The 24627-nt window shown below is 61.1% G+C and overlaps 1 protein-coding gene across 3 annotated transcripts in view; it reads left to right on the plus strand.

Annotated features, from left to right (window-relative positions):
* Nucleotides 1–22641, plus strand: part of Slc12a7 (solute carrier family 12 member 7) — a 128362-nt gene extending 105721 nt beyond the window's left edge. For 2 of the 3 annotated variants that reach the window (XM_042695177.1, XM_042695178.1), the window contains exons 22-24: nucleotides 3545–3723; nucleotides 19790–19923; nucleotides 21036–22641. In XM_042695177.1, the coding sequence (XP_042551111.1) occupies nucleotides 3545–3723; nucleotides 19790–19923; nucleotides 21036–21127 (405 nt within the window). In that variant the 3' untranslated portion in view covers nucleotides 21128–22641. Of the gene's footprint in view, nucleotides 1–3544; nucleotides 3724–4285; nucleotides 4301–19789; nucleotides 19924–21035 lie in introns of all 3 variants that reach the window. The other variant, XM_042695176.1, reaches the window with a different exon arrangement.
* The last annotated feature ends 1986 nt before the right edge of the window (nucleotides 22642–24627 follow it).

Raw genomic sequence — 24627 nt, forward strand, 5'->3', positions numbered from 1 at the left:
CAGACTGTGTGTATAAGTTCCAGAGCAGACTGTGTCCAAGTTCCAGAGCAGACTACTGTGTGTGTCCAAGTTCTAGAACATAGACTACATGTGTCCAAGTTCCGGTACAGACTGTCCAAGTTCCAGAACAGACTCTGTCCATGTTCCAGAACAGACTGTGTGTCCAAGTTCCAGAACAGACTGTCCAAGTTCCAGAACAGACTGTGTGTGTCCAAGTTCCAGAACACAGACTGCATGTGTCCAAGTTCCAGAACAGACTGTGTGTGTCCAAGTTCCAGAACAGACTGTCCAAGTTTTAGAACGCAGACTGTGTGTCCCAAGTTCCGGACTAGACTGTGTCCCAGAGTGAGTGGAAGGCAGTGCAGTCTTGTGTTGGGGGAGGAAGCGGCAGTGCAGTCTTGTGTTGGTATGTTGTTCGCACGTGGTCTGTGCCCGTGGAAGCCGTGGGAGATGGAGCGGCGCTGTCTCTGGGCCGGCGCTGGTGCCCCAGCATTCACTGTAGTTGTCGTGCGGTGTAGCTAGAACAGGCGCTGCTGTGGCCTGGCGAAGGTGAGGTGTGGAAGGCTCGGACTCACTGGGCTAGCAGGACACAGGGTCCACATGGCTGGGCTGGGTTTCCGTGGACCCAGTCACAGGAGCATGGGACCTCACTGTCCGTGGAAACTGGCTGTGTGTGGTCAGTGTGTGGGCCTGTGTCGATGAACAGCTGGCTAGGAAGGTGCCCACCCTCCATCCCTGCACATCCCCGGCAGAGATCACAGGAGACACTGGTCCCCTGGGCTCCAGGGAGACAGAGATCACAGGACACACTGGTCCCCTGGGCTCCAGGGAGACAGAGATCACAGGACACACTGGTCCCCTGGGCTCCAGGGAGACAGAGATCACAGGACACACTGGTCCCCTGGGCTCCAGGGAGACAGAGATTGCGAGGATGCACTTCCGCGGTCCATTGCAGATGCGGGGCGCTCTAGGACATCCACAAATGTAGAACCTTTACCATGGGTGCCAGCGCCGCCCGGGAGACGCAGTGGCTTCATCTCTGTCACATCCGCAGGCTTTAGGGAGCCTAAGTTCCAGCCCGAGGCCCTATACCCTGGGTCAAACAAGTTTAAGTGGGAAGTGACTAATCCTCCATGAAGGAGTGCGGAGATGGAGTCCGATCTCTGGTGGGGTGAGTGGGAGGGAGGCCTCAGCTTCGCTGGACCGGACACAGGTGCTGGCCTTCGGTCTCTACTTCGCTGTTGGAGGACTTTGGAAGGAACGGGCTGAGGCGGGGTGAGGGTGCTGAGGTCTGGGAGGCCCACAGGTGTAACTGAGCGCACGCAGTGCTGTTCCAGGGGAGACTGGGGCCCGAGAGCATGCCTGCCTGGTACCCTCTGCCCCAGGATGCCACACAGCAGCACCCACCCACCCACCCGGCTCAGGCTGCACGGGCTGGGCCGGCGGCGGCCTTCTGTCTGTGAGGTCCTACATCTCCGTGTGGTGCAGTCATCCAACCCAGGGCCTCCATGGGCCCCTGGCCCCACCACAGATCTGAGCCTCGGCTGTCACCGGCTGTGGTGGGAGCCTGCCTCCATTTGGTCCCCTGTTGTGGGAGAGGCCTCTGGGGCAGTCAGCGTCAACAGGAGGGATGGGCACTGAGGCTGGTGCCGCCCATCAGAACACACAGCGGGATAGCAGCAAACAGGTCGCCTCTTCCCCGTGGGTTACCCACGCTCACGTCAGCTCTGCCGGATCGGCTTCTCAGGCGCACTGTCCAAAGCCCAAGAATTGCCTGGGTGTAGAGAATGCCCAGCAGAGGTCAGTGTTAGCAAGGCAGGTGAGCACCAGGCCAGGCTACACAGTGCCAGGCTGTAAATACCACGCTCACCAGATATGGTGTTCACCCAGCTCACCAGCTTCGGTGCCCGGCATCTGCCCAGTGCACTCCTCCTCCCTGCCTGTGTCCTGCCACCACCCCTCTGGTGGCGCTTTTTGTTATGCGAGTGGCCAGGCTCGCTTTTGTTATGCGGGTGGCCAGGCTCGCTTTTGTTATGCGGGTGGCCAGGCTCGCTTTTGTTATGCGGGTAGCCAGGCTTGCTTTTGTTATGCGGGTAGCCAGGCTTTGGATCTGGCCGGTGATCCACCCCAGAGGCACCCTGGAGCAGGCAGGAAGATCTGCTGTACTTAGGGGTACAGAGGTGGCCCTCCTGGGGAAGTTACACCCAGGACTGTGTCCAGACACTCAGAGAAGATGCCCTGCTCTGCCCACACCACGGTGAGGTCAGGAAGCTTCCTTTCTTTTTTTTGTTTAAATTTTATTGTGAAAATACTGTACAGAGGGGTTACAATTACATGGGCAAGGTAATGAGTACATTTCTTACAAAGCATTGTAGCCTCCTCGTTTCCCCTTCCCATCCCTTCCCATTCCCCCCCCCCACGTCAAAGTTGTAAAGTTCATTTTTTAACATAACGACTTGTACATCTCATTGTTGCGATGGATCCACCTGTATCCCTATTTAAACGATTTGTTTTTTCCCTTCTCCTCCACATATATCAACATCAAATACAGTGAAAGCATGGGTTATACCATGGGGGGAGGGACATACAAAGCAACAAAGAAGTATCTTATAAATATGATAGAAGCAATAGCAAGAAAGAAAGACCATTTGAGTCCTTATCTTAGGGTTCATTTCCCTAACATCAACTTAACTGACCTTTTCTGCTTGACTCAGACATATACTAGTTATTGCAAATAAGGGAAACCATGGGACCTGTTTCTTTCGGCCTGGCTTACTTCACTTAATAGAATTTTTTCCAAGTCTTTCCATTTCCTAACAAATGGGGCAATGTCATTCTTTTTGATGGAGGCATAGAATTCCATTGTGTATACATACCACATTTTCTTGATCCATTCATCTACTGAGGGGCATCAGGGTTGCTTCCATATCTTAGCTATGGCACATAATCGGAAGCTTCCTTTCTTTTTGCATGCGGCAGCACTTTTGTGTAAGGCTGTGACTGGACTCTCCATCCACTGAGGCGTCCTCACGCTTTTTCTGTTCTGGGCAGGTGGCCCTGCCCCTGGCCCTGGTGTGGGAGACCCAGTCCAGCCTGCTGTCCCCGGGCCACACACATGTGAGCACCTATCATATGGCTGGCAGGAGGAGGCTGGCACGGAGCTGGGGCTCGGCGATTGCCGCCGTCTCTGGCCTGGTCTGTCCAGGCACGTCCTCGCCGATGCCCATCTTTCCTCAGCCCCCAGCTTCAGACGTTGCGTGTTTCCCCTGCCCCAGAGACGGGAGCCGGGCGAGGTGCCCTGTCAGGGGTGAAGGGGCCATGTCAAATGAGCGGTCCTCTGCCAACGTCCACTCGTGTCCCTACAACCCCGGTACCTGCTCCCCAGGGCATTCTGTGTAGGAAGGTGAGCAAAGGGTCAGTCTGGAGGCCTGGGGGCCCCATGGAGGCGCTGGGGCCGCGGCCCGGCTGGCTGCTCACCAGGATCTCTTGGTTGTGGCCAGCCTGGCACACTAGTGACGCTCCCTGTCCTGCCTCCCCCTGCCAGGCCCAGCTGATTCACGACAGGAACACTGCGTCCCATGCCACGGCGGCCGCCAGGACCCAGGCCCCCGCTGCCCCCGACAGAGTGCAGATGACCTGGACGAAGGAGAAGCTGACTGCGGAGAAGCACAGGAACAAGGACGTGGGCGCATCTGGGTTCAAAGACCTCTTCAGCCTGAAGCCGTGAGTGGCCAGCGGGGATCCTTCGGGGACAGCCTGGAAGAGCGGACCTGCCCGTTAGGGCCAGCTGCGGTGGGGACAGGCCCTGACTGCCCACAGGGGGCTTTGGGGCGGCTCATCAACCAGTAGGCCCATTGGAATGGGAGTCAGCCTGAAGGTGCTGTCGACTTGGTGCCAGTGCCTTAGGACAGTGCTGTGCACTGGTGGTGAGCGTTGCGTAGTTGAGGGGACAAGTGGAGTCTGGTCACCTCTGAAGGCTGAGGCTTCGAGGCCAACTCCGCTCCCAGCCCTTCCTGGCTGTGCCCTGGGTGTAGTGCTGAGGAGGCCCGAGGCTGTTACGGTCTGGCTACCCTGAGCTACGGGCCATGGACGGACCTGATCCCGCTGACCGAGCCCCAGAGGGCTGCAGCGGCTCCTCAACAGGGGGCTGACCCTGAAGGCCTGAAATCCTGGGGGGCTGTTGGAGTGGGCCCCAAGAGAAGAGCAGTGGTCAGCCATGTATGTCTGGTGTGCAGTGGGATGTGTGGCCTTGGGACTAACCACTCTGTTCTTCTCTTCCGTGTAGAGAATGGGGAAACCTGTAAGTCCACCTGCATCGCTGAGCTGCCCCCTAGCCTTGTTGCTGTGCGTGCCTTTCTGTGTACAACCCTGTGCCTATCAGCCCTATGTGTGTTCAGCTCTCTAGATGCACATCCCTGTGCATGCACAACTCTGCGCATGGCCTTGTCTGTGCATATCCTTGTGTGTGGTCCTGTGTGTGTGTGCAGCCTTGCGTGTGTGGACTGTATGTGTGTGCAGCACTGCCTGTGCAGCTGAGTGTGCACAGCTGTGTGCATTAGCTCTGAGTGTGCACAGCTCTGTGTGTGCATAGCTCTGAGTGTGCACAGCTATGTGCATTAGCTCTGTGTGTGCACAGCTCTGAGTGTGCACGGCTGTGTGTGCATAGCTCTGAGTGTGCATAGCTCTGTGTGCACATAGCTCTGAGTGTGCACAGCTCTGTGTGCGCATAGCTGAGTGTGCACAGCTCTGTGTGCACATAGCTCTGAGTGTGCACAGCTCTGTGTGCATAGCTCTGAGTGTACATAGCTCTGAATGTGCATAGTTCTGTGTGCACATAGCTCTGAGTGTGCATTGCTCTGAGTGTGCATAGTTCTGTGTGTGCATAGCTGAGTATGCATAATTCTGTGTGCGCATAGCTCTGAGTGAGCACGGCTCTGTGTGCACAGCTCTGTGTGTGCATAGCTCTGAGTGTGCACAGCTCTGTGTGCATAGCTGAGTGTGCACAGCTGTGTGCACATAGCTCTGAGTGTGCATAATTCTGTGTGTGCATAGCTCTGAGTGTGCACAGCGCTGTGTGCATAGCTCTGAGTGCACAGCTCTGTGTGTGCATAGCTGAGTGTGCACAGCTCTGTGTGTGCATAGCTCTGAGTGCACAGCTCTGTGCATAGCTCTGAGTGTGCATAGTTCTGTGTGTGTATAGCTCTGAGTGTGCACAGCTCTGTGTGTGCATAGCTCTGAGTGTGCACAGCTCTGTGCATAGCTCTGAGTGTGCATAATTCTGTGTGTGCATAGCTCTGAGTGTGCACAGCTCTGTGTGTGCATAGCTGAGTGTGCACAGCTCTGTGCATAGCTCTGAGTGTGCACAGCTCTGTATGTGCATAGCTCTGAGTGTGCACAGCTCTGTGTGTGCATAGCTCTGAGTGTGCACAGCTGTGTTGCATTGCTCTGAGTGTGCACAGCTCTGTGTGCATTGCTCTGAGTGTGCACAGCTCTGTGTGTGCATTGCTCTGAGTGTGCACAGCTCTGTGTGTGCATTGCTCTGAGTGTGCACAGCTCTGTGCATAGCTCTGAGTGCATAGTTCTGTGTGTGCATAGCTGAGTGTGCATAATTCTGTGTGCGCATAGCTCTGAGTGTGCATAATTCTGTGTGCGCATAGCTCTGAGTGTGCACAGCTCTGTGTGCATAGCTCTGAGTGTGCATAGTTCTGTGTGCGCATAGCTCTGAGTGTGCATAATTCTGTGTGCGCATAGCTCTGAGTGAGCACAGCTCTGAGTGTGCACAGCTCTGTGCATAGCTGAGTGTGCATAGCTCTGAGTGTGCACAGCTGTGTGCGCATAGCTCTGAGTGAGCACAGCTCTGAGTGTGCATAGCTCTGAGTGTGCATAGTTCTGTGCACCCTGTACATGTGTAGTGTCCCGTTTGTCCTGCTCCTTCGTCTTGAAGTGGCCCAGGGTGTGTATGATGCTCTAAGATAACATCCTCAGCTGCTCTGCCAGGAAGCAGGCAAGGAATATGCCCACCCACGGCCCTCGGGCACAGCACACTACCTCTGCCACCTCCAGTGGAAAGGGGGAGGGTCACGTCTCGATGTCAGCATCTGAGCTCAGGGCTGGGAGTCCCGGCCGGGGTGTCTCAAGGGCGGTGTGGCTCCCGGGCAGACGTGAAGACAGCATTGCCTGCCCTGGGCCCTCTGTCCATCTCTTTCCCCTCCCTGGCCTGCTGGCTATCAAGCAGGCGGCCACCAGGGCATTGTTGGAGTTGGGTACTTGTGACTTCATGACTCACTCACACTGAGAAAACCCCAAGAAGTTTGGCCCATCTGGGGTCTGAGGAATCTGTTGCATGCAGGAGCTCTGCTTTCTGCTCTTCTCTGTAAATCGGAGCATGCTCCCAAAGGGTTTATTAACTGAAAAACCACAGAAGAGAGGCCCAGGTAGACACAGAACACACACACGCATCGGTGTGGACATGCCCGCACGTCGGTGTGGCAGCGTCTGGGCTTGACTGGTGTGGCTCAGGAGGCCAGAGACCAGCCGCTAGCTCAGGAGGCCAGAGACCAGACGTTAGCTCAGGAGGCCCAGAGACCAGACGCTAGCTCAGGAGGCCAGAGACCAGACGGTAGCTCAGGAGGCCAGAGGCCAGACGCTAGCTCAGGAGGCCAGAGACCAGACGCTAGCTCAGGAGGCCAGAGACCAGACGCTAGCTCAGGAGGCCAGAGACCAGACACTAGCTCAGGAGGCCCAGAGACCAGACGCTAGCTCAGGAGGCCCAGAGACCAGACGCTAGCTCAGGAGGCCCAGAGACCAGACGCTAGCTCAGGAGGCCCAGAGACCAGACGCTAGCTCAGGAGGCCAGAGACCAGACGCTAGCTCAGGAGGCCAGAGACCAGACGCTAGCTCAGGAGGCCCAGAGGCCAGACGCTAGCTCAGGAGGCCAGAGACCAGACGCTAGCTGGTGAGGTGTGCTTCCTGCTTCTTCACAGGGCCTGTGCATGCGCTTCCTCACACTTGTGTATCCTGGCTGGTGTGCATGTTTTGCTGGGCTGCCTGGCTGTGCCGGTGCGTCAGGCAGGCAGCACCCACGGCAGACATCCCAGAGTGGCTTTCTGAGCACGTTTTATACGATTTCCCTGGCTTCCGGGAGGCGGAGTGTGCCCACCTGCTGGAAGACGTGGAGCCATACACAAGGAGGTTGGGCCTCTGTCCCCAGGGTGGCGGAGCACTGTGTGTAGTGAGTACAGGTGTTCAGCATTACCTCACTTAAGTGGTTGGGGCAGACGCCCAGCACACTGAAAGCCCAGAGCACACCGTGTAGGGCGGCAGGGACGCTGCTCCGCGGGCTGCAGAGCACACCGTGTAGGGCGGCAGGGACGCTGCTCTGTAGGCTGCAGAGCACACAGTGTAGGTCAGCAGGGACGCTGCTCTGTGGGCTGCAGAGCACACAGTGTAGGTCAGCAGGGACGCTGCTCCACAGGCTGCAGAGCACACAGTGTAGGTCAGCAGGGACGCTGCTCCACAGGCTGCAGAGCACACAGTGTAGGTCAGCAGGGACGCTGCTCCACAGGCTGCAGAGCACACAGTGTAGGTCAGCAGGGACGCTGCTCCACAGGCTGCAGAGCACACAGTGTAGGTCAGCAGGGACGCTGCTCTGTGGGCTGCAGAGCACACAGTGTAGGTCAGCAGGGACGCTGCTCTGTGGGCTGCAGAGCACACAGTGTAGGTCAGCAGGGACGCTGCTCCACAGGCTGCAGAGCACACAGTGTAGGTCAGTAGGGACGCTGCTCCACAGGCTGCAGAGCACACAGTGTAGGTCAGTAGGGACGCTGCTCCACAGGCTGCAGAGCACACAGTGTAGGTCAGCAGGGACGCTGCTCTGTGGGCTGCAGAGCACACAGTGTAGGTCAGCAGGGACGCTGCTCTGTGGGCTGCAGAGCACACAGTGTAGGTCAGTAGGGACGCTGCTCTGTGGGCTGCAGAGCACACAGTGTAGGTCAGCAGGGACGCTGCTCTGTGGGCTGCAGAGCACACAGTGTAGGTCAGCAGGGACGCTGCTCCACAGGCTGCAGAGCACACAGTGTAGGTCAGCAGGGACGCTGCTCCACGGGCTGCAGAGCACACAGTGTAGGTCAGCAGGGACGCTGCTCCACAGGCTGCAGAGCACACAGTGTAGGTCAGCAGGGACGCTGCTCTGTGGGCTGCAGAGCACACAGTGTAGGTCAGCAGGGACGCTGCTCCACAGGCTGCAGAGCACAGTGTAGGTCAGGAGGGACGCTGCTCTGCAGGCTGCAGAGCACACAGTGTAGGTCAGCAGGGACGCTGCTCCACAGGCTGCAGAGCACACAGTGTAGGTCAGCAGGGACGCTGCTCTGTGGGCTGCAGAGCACACAGTGTAGGTCAGCAGGGACGCTGCTCTGTGGGCTGCAGAGCACACAGTGTAGGTCAGTAGGGACGCTGCTCCACAGGCTGCAGAGCACACAGTGTAGGTCATCAGGGACGCTGCTCTGTGGGCTGCAGAGCACACAGTGTAGGTCAGCAGGGACGCTGCTCTGTGGGCTGCAGAGCACACAGTGTAGGTCAGCAGGGACGCTGCTCCACAGGCTGCAGAGCACACAGTGTAGGTCAGCAGGGACGCTGCTCCACAGGCTGCAGAGCACACAGTGTAGGTCAGCAGGGACGCTGCTCCACAGGCTGCAGAGCACACAGTGTAGGTCAGCAGGGACGCTGCTCTGTGGGCTGCAGAGCACACAGTGTAGGTCAGCAGGGACGCTGCTCCACAGGCTGCAGAGCACACAGTGTAGGTCAGCAGGGCGCTGCTCCACAGGCTGCAGAGCACACAGTGTAGGTCAGCAGGGACGCTGCTCCACAGGCTGCAGAGCACACAGTGTAGGTCAGCAGGGACCCTGCTCCACAGGCTGCAGAGCACACAGTGTAGGTCAGCAGGGACGCTGCTCTGTGGGCTGCAGAGCACACAGTGTAGGTGAGTAGGGACGCTGCTCCACAGGCTGCAGAGCACACAGTGTAGGTCAGCAGGGACGCTGCTCCACGGGCTGCAGAGCACACAGTGTAGGTCAGCAGGGACGCTGCTCCACAGGCTGCAGAGCACACAGTGTAGGTCAGCAGGGACGCTGCTCTGTGGGCTGCAGAGCACACAGTGTAGGTCAGCAGGGACGCTGCTCTGTGGGCTGCAGAGCACACAGTGTAGGTCAGCAGGGACGCTGCTCCACGGGCTGCAGAGCACACAGTGTAGGTCAGCAGGGACGCTGCTCCACAGGCTGCAGAGCACACAGTGTAGGTCAGCAGGGACGCTGCTCCACAGGCTGCAGAGCACACAGTGTAGGTCAGCAGGGACGCTGCTCCACAGGCTGCAGAGCACACAGTGTAGGTCAGCAGGGACGCTGCTCCACAGGCTGCAGAGCACACAGTGTAGGTCAGCAGGGACGCTGCTCCACAGGCTGCAGAGCACACAGTGTAGGTCAGCAGGGACGCTGCTCCACAGGCTGCAGAGCACACAGTGTAGGTCAGCAGGGACGCTGCTCCACAGGCTGCAGAGCACACAGTGTAGGTCAGCAGGGACGCTGCTCCACAGGCTGCAGAGCACACAGTGTAGGTCAGTAGGGACGCTGCTCTGTAGGCTGCAGAGCACACAGTGTAGGTCAGCAGGGACGCTGCTCCACAGGCTGCAGAGCACACAGTGTAGGGCAGCAGGGACGCTGCTCCACAGGCTGCAGAGCACACAGTGTAGGTCAGCAGGGACGCTGCTCTGTGGGCTGCAGAGCACACAGTGTAGGTCAGCAGGGACGCTGCTCTGTGGGCTGCAGAGCAGACAGTGTAGGTCAGTAGGGACGCTGCTCTGCGGGCTGCAGAGCACACAGTGTAGGTCAGTTGGGACGCTGCTCCACAGGCTGCAGAGCACACAGTGTAGGTCAGCAGGGACGCTGCTCCACAGGCTGCAGAGCACACAGTGTAGGTCAGCAGGGACGCTGCTCTGTGGGCTGCAGAGCACACAGTGTAGGTCAGCAGGGACGCTGCTCTGTGGGCTGCAGAGCACACAGTGTAGGTCAGCAGGGACGCTGCTCTGTGGGCTGCAGAGCACACAGTGTAGGTCAGCAGGGACGCTGCTCTGTGGACTGCAGAGCACACAGTGTAGGGCGGCAGGGACGCTGCTCTGTGGGCTGCAGAGCACACAGTGTAGGTCAGCAGGGACGCTGCTCCACAGGCTGCAGAGCACACAGTGTAGGTCAGCAGGGACGCTGCTCCACAGGCTGCAGAGCACACAGTGTAAGTCAGCAGGGACGCTGCTCCACAGGCTGCAGAGGACACAGTGTAGGTCAGCAGGGACGCTGCTCCACAGGCTGCAGAGCACACAGTGTAGGTCAGCAGGGACGCTGCTCCACAGGCTGCAGAGCACACAGTGTAGGTCAGCAGGGACGCTGCTCCACAGGCTGCAGAGCACACAGTGTAGGTCAGCAGGGACGCTGCTCCACAGGCTGCAGAGCACACAGTGTAGGTCAGCAGGGACGCTGCTCCACAGGCTGCAGAGCACACAGTGTAGGTCAGCAGGGACGCTGCTCTGTGGACTGCAGAGCACACAGTGTAGGTCAGCAGGGACGCTGCTCTGTGGGCTGCAGAGCACACAGTGTAGGTCAGCAGGGACGCTGCTCCACGGGCTGCAGAGCACACAGTGTAGGTCAGCAGGGACGCTGCTCCACGGGCTGCAGAGCACACAGTGTAGGTCAGCAGGGACGCTGCTCCACAGGCTGCAGAGCACACAGTGTAGGTCAGCAGGGACGCTGCTCCATAGGCTGCAGAGCACACAGTGTAGGTCAGCAGGGACGCTGCTCTGTAGGCTGCAGAGCACACAGTGTAGGTCAGCAGGGACGCTGCTACGTGGGCTGCAGAGCACACAGTGTAGGTCAGCAGGGACGCTGCTCCACAGGCTGCAGAGCACACAGTGTAGGTCAGCAGGGACGCTGCTCCACGGGCTGCAGAGCACACAGTGTAGGTCAGCAGGGACGCTGCTCTGTGGGCTGCAGAGCACACAGTGTAGGGCAGCAGGGACGCTGCTCTGTGGGCTGCAGAGCACACAGTGTAGGGCAGCAGGGACGCTGCTCTGTGGGCTGCAGAGCACACAGTGTAGGTCAGCAGGGACACTGCTCTGTGGGCTGCAGAGCACACAGTGTAGGTCAGCAGGGACGCTGCTCCACAGGCTGCAGAGCACACAGTGTAGGTCAGCAGGGACGCTGCTCCACAGGCTGCAGAGCACACAGTGTAGGTCAGCAGGGACGCTGCTCCACAGGCTGCAGAGCACACAGTGTAGGTCAGCAGGGACGCTGCTCCACAGGCTGCAGAGCACACAGTGTAGGTCAGCAGGGACGCTGCTCCACAGGCTGCAGAGCACACAGTGTAGGTCAGCAGGGACGCTGCTCTGTGGGCTGCAGAGCACACAGTGTAGGTCAGCAGGGACGCTGCTCCACAGGCTGCAGAGCACACAGTGTAGGTCAGCAGGGCGCTGCTCCACAGGCTGCAGAGCACACAGTGTAGGTCAGCAGGGACGCTGCTCCACAGGCTGCAGAGCACACAGTGTAGGTCAGCAGGGACCCTGCTCCACAGGCTGCAGAGCACACAGTGTAGGTCAGCAGGGACGCTGCTCTGTGGGCTGCAGAGCACACAGTGTAGGTGAGTAGGGACGCTGCTCCACAGGCTGCAGAGCACACAGTGTAGGTCAGCAGGGACGCTGCTCCACGGGCTGCAGAGCACACAGTGTAGGTCAGCAGGGACGCTGCTCCACAGGCTGCAGAGCACACAGTGTAGGTCAGCAGGGACGCTGCTCTGTGGGCTGCAGAGCACACAGTGTAGGTCAGCAGGGACGCTGCTCTGTGGGCTGCAGAGCACACAGTGTAGGTCAGCAGGGACGCTGCTCCACGGGCTGCAGAGCACACAGTGTAGGTCAGCAGGGACGCTGCTCCACAGGCTGCAGAGCACACAGTGTAGGTCAGCAGGGACGCTGCTCCACAGGCTGCAGAGCACACAGTGTAGGTCAGCAGGGACGCTGCTCCACAGGCTGCAGAGCACACAGTGTAGGTCAGCAGGGACGCTGCTCCACAGGCTGCAGAGCACACAGTGTAGGTCAGCAGGGACGCTGCTCCACAGGCTGCAGAGCACACAGTGTAGGTCAGCAGGGACCCTGCTCCACAGGCTGCAGAGCACACAGTGTAGGTCAGCAGGGACGCTGCTCTGTGGGCTGCAGAGCACACAGTGTAGGTGAGTAGGGACGCTGCTCCACAGGCTGCAGAGCACACAGTGTAGGTCAGCAGGGACGCTGCTCCACGGGCTGCAGAGCACACAGTGTAGGTCAGCAGGGACGCTGCTCCACAGGCTGCAGAGCACACAGTGTAGGTCAGCAGGGACGCTGCTCTGTGGGCTGCAGAGCACACAGTGTAGGTCAGCAGGGACGCTGCTCTGTGGGCTGCAGAGCACACAGTGTAGGTCAGCAGGGACGCTGCTCCACGGGCTGCAGAGCACACAGTGTAGGTCAGCAGGGACGCTGCTCCACAGGCTGCAGAGCACACAGTGTAGGTCAGCAGGGACGCTGCTCCACAGGCTGCAGAGCACACAGTGTAGGTCAGCAGGGACGCTGCTCCACAGGCTGCAGAGCACACAGTGTAGGTCAGCAGGGACGCTGCTCCACAGGCTGCAGAGCACACAGTGTAGGTCAGCAGGGACGCTGCTCCACAGGCTGCAGAGCACACAGTGTAGGTCAGCAGGGACGCTGCTCCACAGGCTGCAGAGCACACAGTGTAGGTCAGCAGGGACGCTGCTCCACAGGCTGCAGAGCACACAGTGTAGGTCAGCAGGGACGCTGCTCCACAGGCTGCAGAGCACACAGTGTAGGTCAGTAGGGACGCTGCTCTGTAGGCTGCAGAGCACACAGTGTAGGTCAGCAGGGACGCTGCTCCACAGGCTGCAGAGCACACAGTGTAGGGCAGCAGGGACGCTGCTCCACAGGCTGCAGAGCACACAGTGTAGGTCAGCAGGGACGCTGCTCTGTGGGCTGCAGAGCACACAGTGTAGGTCAGCAGGGACGCTGCTCTGTGGGCTGCAGAGCAGACAGTGTAGGTCAGTAGGGACGCTGCTCTGCGGGCTGCAGAGCACACAGTGTAGGTCAGTTGGGACGCTGCTCCACAGGCTGCAGAGCACACAGTGTAGGTCAGCAGGGACGCTGCTCCACAGGCTGCAGAGCACACAGTGTAGGTCAGCAGGGACGCTGCTCTGTGGGCTGCAGAGCACACAGTGTAGGTCAGCAGGGACGCTGCTCTGTGGGCTGCAGAGCACACAGTGTAGGTCAGCAGGGACGCTGCTCTGTGGGCTGCAGAGCACACAGTGTAGGTCAGCAGGGACGCTGCTCTGTGGACTGCAGAGCACACAGTGTAGGGCGGCAGGGACGCTGCTCTGTGGGCTGCAGAGCACACAGTGTAGGTCAGCAGGGACGCTGCTCCACAGGCTGCAGAGCACACAGTGTAGGTCAGCAGGGACGCTGCTCCACAGGCTGCAGAGCACACAGTGTAAGTCAGCAGGGACGCTGCTCCACAGGCTGCAGAGGACACAGTGTAGGTCAGCAGGGACGCTGCTCCACAGGCTGCAGAGCACACAGTGTAGGTCAGCAGGGACGCTGCTCCACAGGCTGCAGAGCACACAGTGTAGGTCAGCAGGGACGCTGCTCCACAGGCTGCAGAGCACACAGTGTAGGTCAGCAGGGACGCTGCTCCACAGGCTGCAGAGCACACAGTGTAGGTCAGCAGGGACGCTGCTCCACAGGCTGCAGAGCACACAGTGTAGGTCAGCAGGGACGCTGCTCTGTGGACTGCAGAGCACACAGTGTAGGTCAGCAGGGACGCTGCTCTGTGGGCTGCAGAGCACACAGTGTAGGTCAGCAGGGACGCTGCTCCACGGGCTGCAGAGCACACAGTGTAGGTCAGCAGGGACGCTGCTCCACGGGCTGCAGAGCACACAGTGTAGGTCAGCAGGGACGCTGCTCCACAGGCTGCAGAGCACACAGTGTAGGTCAGCAGGGACGCTGCTCCATAGGCTGCAGAGCACACAGTGTAGGTCAGCAGGGACGCTGCTCTGTAGGCTGCAGAGCACACAGTGTAGGTCAGCAGGGACGCTGCTACGTGGGCTGCAGAGCACACAGTGTAGGTCAGCAGGGACGCTGCTCCACAGGCTGCAGAGCACACAGTGTAGGTCAGCAGGGACGCTGCTCCACGGGCTGCAGAGCACACAGTGTAGGTCAGCAGGGACGCTGCTCTGTGGGCTGCAGAGCACACAGTGTAGGGCAGCAGGGACGCTGCTCTGTGGGCTGCAGAGCACACAGTGTAGGGCAGCAGGGACGCTGCTCTGTGGGCTGCAGAGCACACAGTGTAGGTCAGCAGGGACACTGCTCTGTGGGCTGCAGAGCACACAGTGTAGGTCAGCAGGGACGCTGCTCCACAGGCTGCAGAGCACACAGTGTAGGTCAGCAGGGACGCTGCTCCACAGGCTGCAGAGCACACAGTGTAGGTCAGCAGGGACGCTGCTCCACAGGCTGCAGAGCACACAGTGTAGGTCAGCAGGGACGCTGCTCCACAGGCTGCAGAGCACACAGTGTAGGTCAGCAGGGACGCTGCTCCACAGGCTGCAGAGCACACAGTGTAGGTCAGCAGGGACGCTGCTCTGTGGGCTGCAGAGCACACAGTGTAGGTCAGCAGGGACGCTGCTCCACAGGCTGCAGAGCACACAGTGTAGGTCAGCAGGGCGCTGCTCCACAGGCTGCAGAGCACACAGTGTAGGTCAGCAGGGACGCTGCTCCACAGGCTGCAGAGCACACAGTGTAGGTCAGCAGGGACCCTGCTCCACAGGCTGCAGAGCACACAGTGTAGGTCAGCAGGGACGCTGCTCTGTGGGCTGCAGAGCACACAGTGTAGGTGAGTAGGGACGCTGCTCCACAGGCTGCAGAGCACACAGTGTAGGTCAGCAGGGACGCTGCTCCACGGGCTGCAGAGCACACAGTGTAGGTCAGCAGGGACGCTGCTCCACAGGCTGCAGAGCACACAGTGTAGGTCAGCAGGGACGCTGCTCTGTGGGCTGCAGAGCACACAGTGTAGGTCAGCAGGGACGCTGCTCTGTGGGCTGCAGAGCACACAGTGTAGGTCAGCAGGGACGCTGCTCCACGGGCTGCAGAGCACACAGTGTAGGTCAGCAGGGACGCTGCTCCACAGGCTGCAGAGCACACAGTGTAGGTCAGCAGGGACGCTGCTCCACAGGCTGCAGAGCACACAGTGTAGGTCAGCAGGGACGCTGCTCCACAGGCTGCAGAGCACACAGTGTAGGTCAGCAGGGACGCTGCTCCACAGGCTGCAGAGCACACAGTGTAGGTCAGCAGGGACGCTGCTCCACAGGCTGCAGAGCACACAGTGTAGGTCAGCAGGGACGCTGCTCCACAGGCTGCAGAGCACACAGTGTAGGTCAGCAGGGACGCTGCTCCACAGGCTGCAGAGCACACAGTGTAGGTCAGCAGGGACGCTGCTCCACAGGCTGCAGAGCACACAGTGTAGGTCAGTAGGGACGCTGCTCTGTAGGCTGCAGAGCACACAGTGTAGGTCAGCAGGGACGCTGCTCCACAGGCTGCAGAGCACACAGTGTAGGGCAGCAGGGACGCTGCTCCACAGGCTGCAGAGCACACAGTGTAGGTCAGCAGGGACGCTGCTCTGTGGGCTGCAGAGCACACAGTGTAGGTCAGCAGGGACGCTGCTCTGTGGGCTGCAGAGCAGACAGTGTAGGTCAGTAGGGACGCTGCTCTGCGGGCTGCAGAGCACACAGTGTAGGTCAGTTGGGACGCTGCTCCACAGGCTGCAGAGCACACAGTGTAGGTCAGCAGGGACGCTGCTCCACAGGCTGCAGAGCACACAGTGTAGGTCAGCAGGGACGCTGCTCTGTGGGCTGCAGAGCACACAGTGTAGGTCAGCAGGGACGCTGCTCTGTGGGCTGCAGAGCACACAGTGTAGGTCAGCAGGGACGCTGCTCTGTGGGCTGCAGAGCACACAGTGTAGGTCAGCAGGGACGCTGCTCTGTGGACTGCAGAGCACACAGTGTAGGGCGGCAGGGACGCTGCTCTGTGGGCTGCAGAGCACACAGTGTAGGTCAGCAGGGACGCTGCTCCACAGGCTGCAGAGCACACAGTGTAGGTCAGCAGGGACGCTGCTCCACAGGCTGCAGAGCACACAGTGTAAGTCAGCAGGGACGCTGCTCCACAGGCTGCAGAGGACACAGTGTAGGTCAGCAGGGACGCTGCTCCACAGGCTGCAGAGCACACAGTGTAGGTCAGCAGGGACGCTGCTCCACAGGCTGCAGAGCACACAGTGTAGGTCAGCAGGGACGCTGCTCCACAGGCTGCAGAGCACACAGTGTAGGTCAGCAGGGACGCTGCTCCACAGGCTGCAGAGCACACAGTGTAGGTCAGCAGGGACGCTGCTCCACAGGCTGCAGAGCACACAGTGTAGGTCAGCAGGGACGCTGCTCTGTGGACTGCAGAGCACACAGTGTAGGTCAGCAGGGACGCTGCTCTGTGGGCTGCAGAGCACACAGTGTAGGTCAGCAGGGACGCTGCTCCACGGGCTGCAGAGCACACAGTGTAGGTCAGCAGGGACGCTGCTCCACGGGCTGCAGAGCACACAGTGTAGGTCAGCAGGGACGCTGCTCCACAGGCTGCAGAGCACACAGTGTAGGTCAGCAGGGACGCTGCTCCATAGGCTGCAGAGCACACAGTGTAGGTCAGCAGGGACGCTGCTCTGTAGGCTGCAGAGCACACAGTGTAGGTCAGCAGGGACGCTGCTACGTGGGCTGCAGAGCACACAGTGTAGGTCAGCAGGGACGCTGCTCCACAGGCTGCAGAGCACACAGTGTAGGTCAGCAGGGACGCTGCTCCACGGGCTGCAGAGCACACAGTGTAGGTCAGCAGGGACGCTGCTCTGTGGGCTGCAGAGCACACAGTGTAGGGCAGCAGGGACGCTGCTCTGTGGGCTGCAGAGCACACAGTGTAGGGCAGCAGGGACGCTGCTCTGTGGGCTGCAGAGCACACAGTGTAGGTCAGCAGGGACACTGCTCTGTGGGCTGCAGAGCACACAGTGTAGGTCAGCAGGGACGCTGCTCCACAGGCTGCAGAGCACACAGTGTAGGTCAGCAGGGACGCTGCTCCACAGGCTGCAGAGCACACAGTGTAGGTCAGCAGGGACGCTGCTCCACAGGCTGCAGAGCACACAGTGTAGGTCAGCAGGGACGCTGCTCCACAGGCTGCAGAGCACACAGTGTAGGTCAGTAGGGACGCTGCTCTGTGGGCTGCAGAGCACACAGTGTAGGTCAGCAGGGACGCTGCTCTGTAGGCTGCAGAGCACACAGTGTAGGTCAGCAGGGACGCTGCTCTGTGGGCTGCAGAGCACACAGTGTAGGTCAGCAGGGACGCTGCTCTGTGGACTGCAGAGCACACAGTGTAGGGCGGCAGGGACGCTGCTCTGTGGGCTGCAGAGCACACAGTGTAGGTCAGCAGGGACGCTGCTCCACAGGCTGCAGAGCACACAGTGTAGGTCAGCAGGGACGCTGCTCCACAGGCTGCAGAGCACACAGTGTAAGTCAGCAGGGACGCTGCTCCACAGGCTGCAGAGGACACAGTGTAGGTCAGCAGGGACGCTGCTCCACAGGCTGCAGAGCACACAGTGTAGGTCAGCAGGGACGCTGCTCCACAGGCTGCAGAGCACACAGTGTAGGTCAGCAGGGACGCTGCTCCACAGGCTGCAGAGCACACAGTGTAGGTCAGCAGGGACGCTGCTCCACAGGCTGCAGAGCACACAGTGTAGGTCAGCAGGGACGCTGCTCTGTGGGCTGCAGAGCACACAGTGTAGGTCAGCAGGGACGCTGCTCTGTGGACTGCAGAGCACACAGTGTAGGTCAGCAGGGACGCTGCTCTGTGGGCTGCAGAGCACACAGTGTAGGTCAGCAGGGACGCTGCTCCACGGGCTGCAGAGCACACAGTGTAGGTCAGCAGGGACGCTGCTCCACGGGCTGCAGAGCACACAGTGTAGGTCAGCAGGGACGCTGCTCCACAGGCTGCAGAGCACACAGTGTAGGTCAGCAGGGACGCTGCTCCATAGGCTGCAGAGCACACAGTGTAGGTCAGCAGGGACGCTGCTCTGTAGGCTGCAGAGCACACAGTGTAGGTCAGCAGGGACGCTGCTACGTGGGCTGCAGAGCACACAGTGTAGGTCAGCAGGGACGCTGCTCCACAGGCTGCAGAGCACACAGTGTAGGTCAGCAGGGACGCTGCTCCACGGGCTGCAGAGCACACAGTGTAGGTCAGCAGGGACGCTGCTCTGTGGGCTGCAGAGCACACAGTGTAGGGCAGCAGGGACGCTGCTCTGTGGGCTGCAGAGCACACAGTGTAGGGCAGCAGGGACGCTGCTCTGTGGGCTGCAGAGCACACAGTGTAGGTCAGCAGGGACACTGCTCTGTGGGCTGCAGAGCACACAGTGTAGGTCAGCAGGGACGCTGCTCCACAGGCTGCAGAGCACACAGTGTAGGTCAGCAGGGACGCTGCTCCACAGGCTGCAGAGCACACAGTGTAGGTCAGCAGGGACGCTGCTCCACAGGCTGCAGAGCACACAGTGTAGGTCAGCAGGGACGCTGCTCCACAGGCTGCAGAGCACACAGTGTAGGTCAGCAGGGACGCTGCTCTGTGGGCTGCAGAGCACACAGTGTAGGTCAGCAGGGACGCTGCTCCACAGGCTGCAGAGCACACAGTGTAGGTCAGCAGGGACGGTGCTCTGTGGGCTGCAGAGCACACAGTGTAGGTCAGCAGGGACGCTGCTCTGTGGGCTGCAGAGCACAGTGTAGGTCAGTAGGGACGCTGCTCCACGGGCTGCAGAGCACAGTGTAGGTCAGTAGGGATGCTGCTCCACAGGCTGCAGACCTGGCCCCCAGCTCCCGTCAGGTGCAGGAGCATTGAGGCTGCCACGCATAGGAGCAGAGGGAACTTAGCTGGCTTCAGGCATGTACACCAAGTCCAGGTCTCTGTGACCCCGGGGCCAGGTAGAGCTTCCAAGCTCCTTTCCAGGCCTGAATCTCCAGACACAGTCCTGTGTGGAGGCTCACACAGTGCTTCACCGGGTCAGGAAGGGATGCCCATGCCCCCTCGCCCTGTGGCTGCTGTGACTCACTCTGCGTCTGCCCTTTGACAGCTGCTTTGTAGCTCTGCAAGTACCCTTTGCTGTGTGTGTCTAGCTGACGGTGCCTTGCACTCCACAGGCCCAGTGTGCAGGTGTGTCTAGCTGACGGTGCCTTGCACTCCGCAGGCCCAGTGTGCAGGTGTGTCTAGCTGACGGTGTCTTGCACTCTGCAGGCCCAGTGTGCAGGTGTGTCTAGCTGACGGTGCCTTGCACTCCGCAGGCCCAGTGTGCAGGTGTGTCTAGCTGACGGTGCCTTGCACTCTGCAGGCCCAGTGTGAAGGTGTGTCTAGCCGACGGTGTCTTGCACTCTGCAGGCCCAGTGTGCAGGTGTGTCTAGCCGACGGTGCCTTGCACTCTGCAGGCCCAGTGTGTAGGTGTGTCTAGCTGACGGTGCCTTGCACTCTGCAGGCCCAGTTTGTAGGTGTGTCTAGTGGATGTGCTTTCCTGTGACCTTGGCCTTCTCTCACGCTTGCGAGCATGGTGGGCAGGTCAGGCTGGCCCAAGGCCTCGCCCGCCCACCACCGCCACCCCTCCCGCAGGGATCAGTCCAACGTCCGGAGGATGCACACGGCTGTGAGGCTCAACGGGGTCGTACTCAGCAAGTCCCAGGATGCCCAGCTGGTCCTGCTGAACATGCCAGGGCCCCCCAAAAACCGGCAGGGCGATGAGAACTGTATCCTTTGTGCAGAGCTGCTCGTGGAGGGGGTTGGTGGTAGGAGGGTGCTGCTGGGCGCCTCTCTGCATTAGGATGTGGGGGCTCGGGGCTTGTTCCTCCTGTCCACATGAGGTCAGGTGACTTGAGGTGGGGCGAGGCGCTATGGCTCGCTTCTACTCCTCACCCTCCGCCCCAGGCACGGGAAGGTGGGGATGGGAGGAGCGGAGCCTGGCCCCTGCAGTTGGCAGACCAGGATCCTGGAGCAGACCAGGAGCTGTGGGAATTGGGTCCCTTCCTGCACTGGAGCCGGTGCCGGCCAGGAAGTGCGGCCTGGGCTCTGGAGCACCGGCCCTGGACAAGCTTGACTCGTGTTGGTGGTCAGTGCTCCGGCTGCAGGAGGAGGTGCTGTGGATATAGGAGGGAAAGCAGGCTTTGAGGGAGGAAGTGGATGCTGGGTGGGGAACAGGGTCACAGACTGTCCAGCAGGGCAGGCTGGAGGAGAACCTTCTATCCCTCCACGAGCTGCTTGAATACTTATGACTCACGCCATGCTCAGCCATACAGAATTCCCAAATGGCGCGGTGGGTCTGGTGCACCCTCTCCCTGCTCCAGGAAGAGCTCAGCCCCTCCCTGTCCGTGGTGGGTAGGTTGAGGGGACAGGAGCCAGGCAGTTCCCAGCCTGGTGTCAGCCTGTGTTCTGGAGCTGGGGTGGGGACCCTCCTCTGTGCACACCAGGGCAGTCCTGAGGTGCCCTTCATGAGAGCCTGGGCCTAGGCTTGAGGGGCGGCTCCACGGGCCTCGGCAGAGGGGGTGTCCTGCTGGGTGCTCACAGGGCCTGGGCAGCGGAGCGAGACGTCTCCTCCGGGTTTCTTGCCTGAGGCGCCCTTGTGGGCCGGCTGCATGTGCAGGGTCCCTCGCGCCTGCTCTGTCTGGTCTGCTGACAGGATTTGGGTTGGTGTCTGTCCTTGCTCCCCTTCCAGGACCTCCTCCTTCCTGGGGTCCCCTACAACTCCCAGCCCCACGTGTCTGTCTCTCTCTGATGCCCGGACCACTTGGACCGAAGCTGTGTTACAAGTAGCGTTGTCTCCGTGCAGCTGGGCGAGGTTGTGTGGCCTTAATTCTGCCCGCAGATATGGAGTTCCTTGAGGTCCTGACTGAGGGGCTGAACAGGGTGCTCCTGGTCAGAGGCGGTGGCCGGGAGGTCATCACCATCTACTCCTAATGCCTGACGATGCCAAGGACAGTGCCAGCAGCCTGGAGGCAGGCCGACTCGCCAGGGTGCCACGCCGGTGCGGGCCGGGCTGCTTCCCCAGACCTGCCGCCGGCCAGCGTGCCGCCAAGTGGTGCTGGCTTCCTACTGGTAGAACGTGCTCCCAGCAGTGTGAGAGGCAGGCACGGACTAGCAGTCCCTGCAAACTTAGTCGTCTAGGGCAAAACGGAGGTTCCTGCCTAGCCCCTGGGGAACGGGTCCTTCCCAGACTTCACCCCGGACTCCAGGGTCGCCCGTCCGTAGCAGCCCGGTCCAGTCCCGTGTTAGTCACATTTTACTTCTGCCCTGTGCCCTGCTTCACGGGAAAGCTCCAGGCTGAATGCCAGGCACCGCCGTGCAGGCTTCTCCATCGCCTCTAGGCCGGGCAGAGCACCAGGGGCTGCCACCCCTCACCCCACTCAGCACGCGGTCCACATGGAGCACACCCTCTCCACACTCCACTGGAAGGCTGTGGGCCAAGCCAGCTGGAGGGCAGCCTCATGTTTCAGGGGAGAATGGCCACACGTCAGGCACGTAGGACGCCAGGGTGTTCCTTTTTGTGGGAACGCAGCCACTTCATTTCTAAAGCACTGGTGGGTCACAGCCAGAGTGCACTGGGAGCCACAGGCAGAAAGTGTTGTAATGCCCCCACAGCCCCCACCGCAGACGCAGCAGCCCTGAGAGCGACGCTCACACCGGGCCTGCCCACACGGGGTGGCACGGCCCTCTACCCCAGGCTTCATGGAGACAGCTCAGCCCGGGCACCCTCCAGGCCTGAGGCCCTGCGTCCGTGCCCAGCTCAGGCCTGGCATGGCAGGGAGGCCGAGCTCTCTGCGCTCAAGGACCTGACACAAGATTTGCACTTTACCCTCCAGCCTTGCTTTGTAGCTCGTGTTCTGTTCCTGAGCTGTGGGTTGTGGCAGTAACCGTGCCTCCCCTTCTCTGTGGCATATTTATTTAAAGCACCCTGGTGGGGGTATGTGGTCCATGAAGGGCTGCCTATGTCCAGGCGCTTGGGTATCTGGTTTTCCAAGAGTCAGTGCTGCCTGTGGAGCTTGGGGCGGGGCAGAGGCCCCTAGGGGTGACCTGGGCTCTGAGAGGCTCAGCATGCCACTGTGGCCTAGCCAGTCCTGGGACTCCTTGCTCCTTCCCACTTAGGTCTGAATTAAAGCAGATCCCCGCCCCCGACCACAGGTCCTGAGTGCCCCATCCTGGGGGGAGGGGGGACGGGAAGGGCACCTTGGCCAGTGCCGGAAACAGACCCCAGGTGGCGGAGCGCCGCTCAGGTCCCCAGTCTTCACCCACTAGAGGTCTGCCGAGGTGCGGGCCTCCTCTGTGCCTGGCCTCCTCCTCCCCGACAGACTCCGTGATCCCGGTAACTAGAGCCATGCAGAAGTGAATCCATGGTGGTTTTGGTTTTTGTTTTTTAATTTTTAGGTTCTTTGTATGATTTTGTTAGTAGAATAAAGTTCTGAAATTGCAGTGTCTGAGGACTCGGACTCTCCTACTGTGAAGTTAAAAACAACTAGAGAAAATGCATGTCGCATCCCCTTCCTGGCCTCCTGCAGGCTGACCAGCCAGCCCCGGCCACGGCTGTGGCCCTGCTGGTGAGGACAGGCGAGGCGAGCTGCCCTGGATGAGCCTGGCCCAGAGCCCTCGGCCACGCGGTGGAGGGCCCAGAGCCCTCGGCCACGCGGTGCAGGGCGCAGAGCCCTCGGCCACGCGGTGCAGGGCGCAGAGCCCTCGGCCACGCGGTGCAGGGCCCAGAGCCCTCGGCCACGCGGTGCAGGGCGCAGAGCCCTCGGCCACGCGGTGCAGGGCCCAGAGCCCGCGGCCACGCGGTGCAGGGCGCAGAGCCCACGGCCACGCGGTGCAGGGCCCAGAGCCCACGGCCACGCGGTGCAGGGCCCAGAGCCCACGGCCACGCGGTGCAGGGCGCAGAGCCCTCGGCCACGCGGTGCAGGGCCCAGAGCCCGCGGCCACGCGGTGCAGGGCGCAGAGCCCTCGGCCACGCGGTGCAGGGCGCAGAGCCATGGCCACGCGGTGCAGGGCGCAGAGCCCACGGCCACGCGGTGCAGGGCGCAGAGCCCACGGCCACGCGGTGCAGGGCGCAGAGCCCTCGGCCACGCGGTGCAGGGCGCAGAGCCATGGCCACGCGGTGCAGGGTGCAGAGCCCACGGCCACGCGGTGCAGGGCGCAGAGCCACGGCCACGCGGTGCAGGGCGCAGAGCCACGGCCACGCGGTGCAGGGCGCAGAGCCCTCGGCCACGCGGTGCAGGGCCCAGAGCCCTCGGCCACGCGGTGCAGGGCGCAGAGCCCTCGGCCACGCGGTGCAGGGCGCAGAGCCCTCGGCCACGCGGTGCAGGGCGCAGAGCCACAGCCACGCGGTGCAGGGCCCAGAGCCCACGGCCACGCGGTGCAGGGCCCAGAGCCCTCGGCCACGCGGTGCAGGGCGCAGAGCCCACGGCCACGCGGTGCAGGGCGCAGAGCCCACGGCCACGCGGTGCAGGGCGCAGAGCCCTCGGCCACGCGGTGCAGGGCGCAGAGCCCTTGGCCACGCGGTGCAGGGCGCAGAGCCCGCGGCCACGCGGTGCAGGGCGCAGAGCCCGCGGCCACGCGGTGCAGGGCGCAGAGCCCGCGGCCACGCGGTGCAGGTCGCAGAGCCCTCGGCCACGCGGTGCAGGGCCCAGAGCCATGGCCACGCGGTGCAGGGCGCAGAGCCCTCGGCCACGCGGTGCAGGGCGCAGAGCCACGGCCACGTGCACTGCTCCTGAGGTTTTGCCTCTTTAGTTTCCTTGGAGTATGTGGTACAGTGCAGTGAAGGTGTGTGCTTGTGTGTGTGCATTGGTGTTCTCTGTAAGTGGAAGTAGAGGCAGACATTCCTCAGCATGCGCTTTCTCAGCAATGGCCGCCCGCTGACCACACCTGTCGCCACTTGTGTAAGCGAATTCACTGTGGCTCTTTGGAAAGTGGGTTAATGCAGGGTGCAGCATATGATAAAATGCACCTGTTCTTACTACACAAGGCGCTTGTCTCAGCCCCCAGTCGGCCACCCATTTGTCCTTAGGAATGACTCAATAGGCCAGTATAGAGACACGAACTATGTGAACCTTCACCTCCTAGGGGGCCACCCCTGGCCCCTGCCAGCCAGTCGGGCCTGCTGCTCTGCGCCGCCGTCTCCTGCACAGGGCCACATGGGACCGTGTCGCACAAGACAGCTCTGGTGTCTGGGGTTCAGACCGCGTCTGCCCGGCTTGCGTGGCCGGGCACCGTGATGAGGGCTGCTGCGCTGTGCTTGCACTTGCTGCCACCCTTGTGCGCTGGGGCCTTGGCAGGCCAAGGACACGCGGCCCCCTCTCCACCCTTTCCCCTTTCTAGGAGGAGAAACGTAAGGTCGTGTTGGTTACTATGGGAACAGCCTCCACAGAGCTTTGCTCTTTCTTTGTCCGGCCCAACCCCAGGCTCCCAGAGGT

This window comes from Dipodomys spectabilis, unplaced genomic scaffold (genome assembly GCF_019054845.1).
Source record: "Dipodomys spectabilis isolate Male_0828 unplaced genomic scaffold, ASM1905484v1 ptg000179l, whole genome shotgun sequence".
NCBI classification, from domain to species: domain Eukaryota; kingdom Metazoa; phylum Chordata; class Mammalia; order Rodentia; family Heteromyidae; genus Dipodomys; species Dipodomys spectabilis.